Here is an 8,746-nt window from a genome sequence, read left to right as displayed (position 1 = left end):
TTATCCGAAGCATTGTATTGTTGACTATTATTGTCAGAGGCAAGTACTTCGGCTACAGTGCGGTTAAACGCATCTGCAGCGGCGGCGGTTGCTTCTGCGGCAGCGCTAGCGGCTTCTCTCTCCATCTTCTTCTTTTCAGCTCTACGCTTCTTAGAAGGAGTATTGTCTTTCTTGGTCATAATCTTAACTTATGACTACTAGCTTGTCTCTTAAGGACTAGCTTCGACAAGAAAACTTTTGTTGTAGTCAATCTACCTTTACGCTTAAGTAGTCTAAGTAATTAATACCTTTGCCAACTTTAAAATGTGTAAGATTCGGTCTATTAAGGCGATATTAACTCCTTAGAGTAAATAAACGCATAGGTAAATTCTAAGTATCGTAAAAATATAAAAGTAAACAAACGAAATGAGACTTTTAGTAAAGTTAGGTATGCCTCGTGAAAACAGCAATACTATGAGGGATTGTGAGGCTGAGACATTGCCTATATATAATCCTCTCAGTACTGTTTCCGCCGAAGGAATTTTATTTAGTATTTCGTTGTCGCTCTATTACAAACTATGGTATGTTTCGTTGGGGCGAATCCGAGAGACTCATAAAATTCTATCTTTAGAAAAAAAATATATAAATATAAAATACTCTTGATGTCCTTAGTTATTGTCTTAACCAATAACTTGCCACTTATCAAGAATTACCGACTTAGCCTTCATCAGACTGGCACATCTGGTTGGCTGATCGGAGGATCAACTAGGTAACGTTAATAGTCCCTAGAAACCTATATTCGGTTGAGCCATCTCGCTACCGAAGTATTCAGATATAAATAAAGTTGGAAAGTAAATATAGTTCTATTAATAGAAATAGACCAACTCTTATGTTTGGTATTTTACTGAGGCCTTTTAATGGCCTCGTCCAAGTATCTGATATGTAAAATGGAAAAGGTATTAATTAATAAAACCATTAAAAACCATCTAGGAAACTTAAGTTCCTCGTACTATTAAGAGTACATTTAGGAAACTTAAGTTCCTCGTACTATTAAGAGTACGTTTAAAATTTACGTCTGCTTAAGAGTATGTTTATAATTTACGTACTGCTTAAGAGTACGTTTATAACATAGAGTCTAATGTAGAGGCCCGGCTTATTACAGTGAGGGCTGCAGTTGAGAAACGCAAACTTGATAAAGAGGTAGAATGAGGAATTATTCGCAAGAGCTTTGATGAGGACGAGTGGTTGGCCTCCAATGTCCTCGCTGAGAAGGTGAAGGAGACAGCTCAGGTAACCGATGACGATTACCGCATGTGCCATGCTAATATGGGGCTGAAAAGATGGTGCATCCTGGATAGAGCGAATATGCCAAGCGAAGAGGAGCTGGGTGTGCATATATGTTTTGCTTGGCGTATGACAATCCAATGCCCAATTGACGAACGTGACAGGCATAAGATTCGCTTTATTGCGAGCGATGGCCAGGTATACGAGCGCGTGGGGGCTGATTTTAGTTTGGCAGTGGTGCCGGCCCAAAATACAACAAACAACGAGTATAACTTCCGAACAGTAGAGGATTTCTTGTGCTTTGTTGACGGCTCCGCCATGTGTACAAAGAAGGAGGACGATCAGCTGTACGAGCCACAAGCAGGCGTCGAACGTAGGTTGACAGATTCTCCGGCGAGTAAACAGTTACTTCCCATGCTGACGGATGTATGTACTACTAGCGATTCGGATGGTGCTGAGAGGACTTTGTCTCCTAGTGAGCGTCGTGCGGATGAGAAGCACTGGAGATGCCTTGGGCAATCGCGTCAAATACCAAATTTAATGCTGTCAAAACGCAGTTGGCGGTGCCTACGTCGTTTCCGAAGTCCTTCTATACCCAACTGTGGTATGATGGTTTCGTCACTATCTCAGAGGAGCGTATGCAAGGCATTGTTAGCTTAGGCATACCGAAGAACAAAGACGAACCATTAACGACTATGGGTGAATAGTTGTCTCGAGAGCTGGTAAGTGTGTAATTGGCTATGGCTCCGGTGGTTTGGGACCGCAGGTATAAGGTCGTCATGTATGATAGAGTTTTAAGTTTTGTGCTGGATTCTATAGTTCCAAGCTGTCGTCATCCATGAAGAATTACCACGTATTAGACCTAGAGCTGGCGGCCACGGAGTTCTTGGTTAATAGAACGATCTTCATGATTACACGGCCGGTGTATACATGCGTTGGCCACTCACTCGGACCACAAGGCTCTCACGTCTTTGTTGAAGGGAGAGCCTGTTCCGCCGGATACGTCATCTATCAAGAAATGTCGCATTTGGCGTGCGTTAAAACTGATGGGAAACATCGATGCGGTGGTGACCCATATTCCCGGTCCGTGTAATGTCTTTGGCGATTGTCCGTCTAGGCTTGTAGCGGCTGGTACTCTGCTCTACTGCCGGTAGAAAAGAGAGTGGCCTGGGATTGGCCAATGGAGTTGGAGGAACCTGATGATGCGGTTCCTATGCCAGGTGAAGGATTTTTGTCGGAGGACGAGGTAGATTGGGTTGTCGACGAGTCGCTGTCAGTAGCCGGAGTGAGTGGTTACGGTTGGTATGTGAACGATGGCCGGGTTTGGAGTTCGACCTCTTTGCGAATAAGGAAAATATACATTTTCCACATTATGCTTCTGATGAAGAGGGTGGGGGTACATGGGGTGGGAGCGCGTATACAGTTCTCTTAGATGTCTTCATCTGTTGGGTCAATTCGCCATGGGACGAGGTCGAGAAGTTTTTAGATGAAATACTCTAAATGTACATGGCCTACACATAAGAAAGTCACTAAATGTACATACAAATTTACGGGTACGTTTTCTAATTGACCAATCAAATCCACTAAATGTGATATTCAATTCCTTTCTCAAACTTATTTCAACTAAAATTCAGAAAGTACATTTAGTGATTTTTTTTATGTACATTTAGTGACTTTCCAGTGCTGTAATTTTTTAGATGACGCCTGGATTCGACGCAAAAAAAAGGTGATTTTTCTATTTTTCTCGGATTCAAACCGTTTTTTTTTCTCCACATTTTCAATGTACATTTAGCGACTTTGTTCAAATTTTTAGGTTATTTACGTTTCTTTCGTTCTGCCGAAACGGTGGTTATGATACCGTTGTGGTCGGAAGCTACCCGGTTTCCGACATATTGCGCTATGCTTGGTGAACTGCCGATAGTAGTTTGCCTCCGGAGGCAGACACGTTCTTTGGCGACAACGGCCAACCTCTTGGGCCGCCGTCATGGTTGTGCTGCTTTAGCTACCTGTGTGCAGCCCCTGCAACATTAGCCGAGGAGTTTCTAAAACACTTTTGGTTTTCAGCGTCGTCCGTTTGGAGTGAGTAATCTTTATGGGCCGACAAGGCCATGTATGTCCGTGGTGACACGTGCACAGGCGATGCAAATGGCACAGGGTGACACGGAAACTATCGACGGTGATGCGCTTCGGGCGCAACTCCGGCGCCAGGCAATTGAGTGCGAGGATGAGGAAGAACAACGCGTGGGTTCTTTACAGGAGAGCTTTGAGAAGATAATGACATTGCGTGAGCCAGACGATGCGGACGACGCGCAGTAGGATGGATGTTCGGCTTTGGACGAAGGCGTCGTTCACACTACGGGAGGTGAGCATTCGGCAGCCTTCGAACACGCTATGATATTAAGGGAACAGGTAGAGGCACCGGATGAACGGTTGGATACAGGATTGTCCACGGACGCACGCTTGGACGGAACTACAGGTACGAACTCCAAGGTAGGTGATGTGGTGTTTTCCTCGACTGTGCGGTTGATGATTCGGTGGTTGACGACCAAGATTCGGCTAACCCGCAGCCAGTTGCGGTTGATGGGTCGGATCCTGTTTCATTGGGTGGGGTTTCAATGTCCAGGGACACCTGGCTAGCACAGGGCCAGCTTCGGCGCAGAACCCGTTTGCAAGCTTCACAGGTGCGGATTTGGTATCCAGCAACACCCCGGTTCTTTCCGAATGTGTGTTCGATGATGTGGAAGGCGTTTCTTTCCCAGGTCTCGACGACGAGCCAATACCTTTAGGTAAGGAGATGGGGGTTGCTGAGAGTAACGCAGGTATGCGTGGCCTGATGGAACAAGAATGTGACGGTTTGGAGGACGTATTGGCAGCACGTGATCAACGATGGGTAGAACGCATGAATCAACACGCGGTCGAGGATGATAGCGTTGGTGACGTTTTTGAGGGGGAGGTGTTACCGGATCCTCTCGAGAGTGCGCACGAGTGCTCTGATCATCAGCTTGCGGAATTGCAACAACAACAGGAGTCAGTTATAGATGAGACACGGGCTGAGGGGAACTTCGAGGAGGTTTCGGATGTCCAGCTAAGGGCACATTCGGGTATTGGGTTTGCCCAGCAGCCGAAGCGACCATATACGGTTTCAGACCGTGTTGAGGGTGGTGGACCGGATGTCGTTGTTACGTTTGAGCGGACCGAGAAGGCACCGCGTACGTTACGAGATGTTTTGGATGAGCTGGCGTTGATCAATACCAGTGCTAAGGGTATGCGGGTATCACCAAGGGTGGTTCTTGCAATCATTTGGAGGCTGCATTATCGTTTTATGTGCGCTAGGCCTACCCGTCTATGGGGCCTGTTGCAGGATAAGTTGGGGTGGAATATCCCTAGAGACCTTCTGGTGGACGTAGTCGATTCGTGCACCACGTATATTGCTCCTCGTGGGATGGAACGAGGTTTGCGTAAGGGTTTGTCTTGTCAGCCTCCTCGGGCGAGGGCTTTTAGAGCGGCATGGCACATTGATTATTACTATCATATGCGCAGTGCGGATAGTTATAATTGCACGCTTCTTGCTATAGATCGTATATCACGGTTGGCGGCAGGGCGTCCGATGCGACGCCACGAGCGTACATTTGAGGAGGTAAAGTGGTTCTTAAAGCAACAACTAACTCCATGGGGCTGGCCGCGTCAATTGGTTGTTGAAGAGGACAGTCCGTTAATGGCGCACGAATTTACGAACTGGTGTGTGCAACATCATATTACTGTCCCCGGTGCAGAAGGGTCGTCACACTGGTAATGGGCTTGCAGAGATACTGTGTCGGACGTGTAATCGGTGGTTGACTCGTTACTTGCCGGCGGAACAGGAGTCAACTTGGCCTGACGCTGTGGCTGAGTTTGTGTCGGCATATAATTCAACCCGTTCGTCGGTGACGGGTGTGGCGCCGCTCACATTAGCAACGAATGGTCGGGTATTCTCTCATCATGCCGACGCGGATATTGTGGAGTTATTGCGTGGAGACTTAGGTGACTTAGCAACTCTGGAGATGTTGGAGCCCGAGCCGCTTGAGTGTTGGTCCAGCTGATGTAGTGGCGCTTGACCTCCTAGTTTATCACATTGCGCGCATGAGAGCAACGGGGAAGCTGACCCGGGTTCGTAATCGCTGACATGCGAGCTTACCGGGTGCCCTTGGGAGAACCGGAGCGGGGTAGAGCTAAGCGGTGTCTTGCGGGTACAGTATATTTGAGTTGGCTCATGTATGAAAGCCCATTCAAAGATACTCCTCAAGAGGAGCGCGACGAGATGGTGAATGCGTTTACCACCATTTCAGGAGCAGCGCAGTGGCAGAATGCGGTTAATTACTACTGGCACCGTTGGGTTAGTTTAACCCATGATAAGAAACATGAGCGATCTATCGGTTTTGATGTCAGCGATGCGGGGTTGGTAGCTCGACATATAGGTGCGCGTGGTTACCGTCTTGGATATAACAGCCAGTACCTGAGGCAGATGTTAAATACGTGTGCTGCCAAGAGGGATGCTAGACTCCGACAGGACTAGGCTATGGATAGTCAGGTCTGATACGTGGTTAGGCTTTGTTCATTCACATGCAAGCTAGTAACCACACACAATACAATATTGCCGTGCATGACTAGTACGTCATCCGGACTTATGTTTACATATTTAAGCTGCGTTGGCATAAGTCACCTGCTTTATTTAGAGTACCTACGATCAATCCTGTGGACTGGAAGAATATATAGGTAACGCTCTCCGTCCTTGGGGGGATGTAATGTCCTACAGGATAGATATCGACACTGGAGAACACCTGTCATCAGCGAACAGATATCGACACTGGAGAACACTTGTCATATCAGAACAACATGTCAGTGAGGTGTCAAGGAGATACAATTATTGAGGGATCATATTAGCTCGAGCAAGGAGGGCGGGCTACTAGAGAAGTTAGGTCGAGGAAGGAACCAGCAGAGGCTGAACTAGTATTTACGGCAAGGAACAGCGAGCTGTGACAGAGGGAGCTGCTGACGTGAGAAATCCAATTATGGAAGGTGTAGGAGGACACCTCGTAGGGAGAGAATGCAATGGTTGGTGCAATAGGTGGATGGACTGCAGAGAGAAAGCCGCATAGTGTCAGGAAAGAGGCAACGATAGAAGTAGACAAGAGAGAAGGTGGTTGCGATTGGTAGAGTGATATGTGACACTGAGGAAGGTAGCAAGCTAGGAAGTATTGAATGATCAAGTGTTCAACATGGAGGATATATTGGAGAAATATATCTGGATTATATCTGATAGTAACATTGAGCATGTATCCAATTCACAACTTGGGACTTGCATGCATGTCGAATAAACTGATCGTACATAAACGTTTACTGTGTTACCATCTACAATTCATTTATTTATATTTTTTACAACAACAAAAAACAAAAAGACAATAATAATACATAATAAGAAGCAGGCTCTATTTTATAAATACAAGTCTATATAATAGGCTATGGCTTTTAGAAAGTTGCAACGCTATGTTTATCCTTTCATCAAGCCTGTGTAAATTCACGCAGCGCAGCTATACAAGCAACCGTACTTCCCTGCCTGGTTGGATCTATAAACGTACGAGTTATCGATTCTATCGGCCCGGTCTTAGTTGTTGCTGAGATATCTAGCTGTCCACATATCCTATTGATCATTTACCATGATGATTCCGAGTACTCAGTTCGATCCTCACGCGTTGCAAGTCTAAAAAAAAGGTTTACATCTTGCTCGTAATGCATTCAAATCACCAGTCAGTGAACAATCCACCCTTTGTAGTATACCATTCTGCTGTCTATTTTCCGCTATAATTCTGTACGCTTATTATTCTATCTGTCCTTTATAGCGGTGTTGGAAGGTTCGTTCATTTGTTAGCCTTAATCATATGTAAAAGTATTACAGTTGCTCCAGACCTGCATTTTATTGAGATGATATTGTTGCATTCGATATTGTACAAGGTATTTATACAGAAGCCTGTCTCATGATTGTAAAGCTCTTGTCAGCACCACAGTCGACACATTTTTCTCGCAGACTTGCTTTTAGCGTACATGCTTTGATCCGAGCTCGCATTAAGTATTTAACAACGCAAAGATCAATACGAAGGCGTAGTTGATTGGTTGGACTGTCGTAGTGACATTGCTTTATCTGAGATTATCTCATTCACAACTTTAAAATCAAATTAGCTGCGCGAGTCGACAAAACAGGAGCGTTAGCCCTTAAACGATGGTCTCACTCGGGTGGACCTTTACTTTTTCTCATACTCTGCGTGCCCTTGCAGCTTGCATCCGATTTGTGCTCATCTTTATTAGATTTATCACAGTTTAAAACCGATCTCAAACAAACGAGCTTCCCATTAGCATGTGCTATGCTTGGAGGCAACACACACTTAGACATTTGTGCATATTTATACGTACAGAAAACACTCCTCGTCCGTGATATTTATAAAATTTATACAAATCTTGACTTTATTTATACTCGGGATGCATATTATAAGCTTTTTGAGAGCCTACGGACAGGGAAAATACCAATGCGTTAAAACAAGTGTGTGTCATTAGCTATTGAAATACATATGGAATAGTCTATTCAACTGAATTAGTATAGTAATCTCCATAATTCTGCCGTATATTACATTGATACAATGCAGTGCACAAGGAGAATGGCAATGTTATATGTTATACATACGTGTATATATATATTTGGACCAAGGGTAAAGGATTGAATAGAGGCGAACAAATATTTGTGGAATACACTAGCAGCTTTGTTGTCAAAAATAGATTGTAAAAGGTTGTGTTGACTATCATTTCTTTTGGTGGCAATTTATAGCCTTGTTCTGGATGTCGTTGATGTAATTGTTGCAATAAAGAAAATGCTATGCCAGTTCAATGGATCTACAAGTGCGTGTCGTGTAGGACTACATGTCGGTTCTGTCTAAACGAATCCATTCAAGCCGTGTCCTGACATCATTGTGAGATTCATGTACAGACTGTATTTCAAGTAGGTTCATCTAGGCTTGGTTTCCGCTTTGAAATTTGACAATGTGAGTAGATTGTGTAACCAACTCGATTTTACCTTGGGGCCGAAAGTCGCAATGGTGGAACGCTCATGATATAGCGGTACTGTCAGGGCTGAAAGGAATAACCCTATCTGAACGAACACACCCTATTGTGTATTATTGTAGCACAGCCTTATCGATATCTATCATAGATGCTTTCAATATTAAAGAACAAACATACTTGTATTTGTTCGAAATACTTACAAATCGTAGACATCATTTTTTTCCACGACTTTTGATGATGTTTGACTTGTTAAATTTTCAAGAGACTGTGAATGCATGTATTCAAAATATATTGTTGTATATTCTGATTCTGTAGGGTACACTTATATATATATATATATATATATATAGTAGAGAGAGAGAGAGAGAATATATATATATATATATATATACTGAAT

The 8,746-nt window shown here is 44.2% G+C and overlaps 3 protein-coding genes across 3 annotated transcripts; all 3 read left to right on the top strand.

Annotated features, from left to right (window-relative positions):
- Nucleotides 1-1,305: 1,305 nt before the first annotated feature.
- On the top strand, nucleotides 1,306-1,970 carry SARC_03548 (hypothetical protein; the record flags this gene model as incomplete). Its single annotated transcript, XM_014302643.1, has 2 exons — nucleotides 1,306-1,689; nucleotides 1,821-1,970. 2 exons carry the CDS (start codon nucleotides 1,306-1,308, stop codon nucleotides 1,968-1,970), a joined length of 534 nt encoding a protein of 177 aa, XP_014158118.1.
- Nucleotides 1,971-3,654: 1,684 nt separating this feature from the next.
- Nucleotides 3,655-5,342, top strand: SARC_03547 (hypothetical protein; the record flags this gene model as incomplete). Its single annotated transcript, XM_014302642.1, has 3 exons — nucleotides 3,655-3,753; nucleotides 3,887-4,534; nucleotides 5,037-5,342. 3 exons carry the CDS (start codon nucleotides 3,655-3,657, stop codon nucleotides 5,340-5,342), a joined length of 1,053 nt encoding a protein of 350 aa, XP_014158117.1.
- Nucleotides 5,343-5,425: 83 nt separating this feature from the next.
- SARC_03546 (hypothetical protein) lies at nucleotides 5,426-5,815 on the top strand (the record flags this gene model as incomplete). Its single annotated transcript, XM_014302641.1, has 1 exon — nucleotides 5,426-5,815. The coding sequence occupies one exon, from the start codon at nucleotides 5,426-5,428 to the stop codon at nucleotides 5,813-5,815; it is 390 nt and encodes a 129-aa protein (XP_014158116.1).
- Nucleotides 5,816-8,746: the final 2,931 nt, after the last annotated feature.

The sequence above is a fragment of the Sphaeroforma arctica genome, assembly GCF_001186125.1.
Source record: "Sphaeroforma arctica JP610 unplaced genomic scaffold supercont1.183, whole genome shotgun sequence".
In the NCBI taxonomy this organism is placed as follows: domain Eukaryota; class Ichthyosporea; order Ichthyophonida; genus Sphaeroforma; species Sphaeroforma arctica.
Note: the sequence above shows the minus strand (reverse complement) of the source record. Positions and strands in the feature narration are given on the sequence as shown.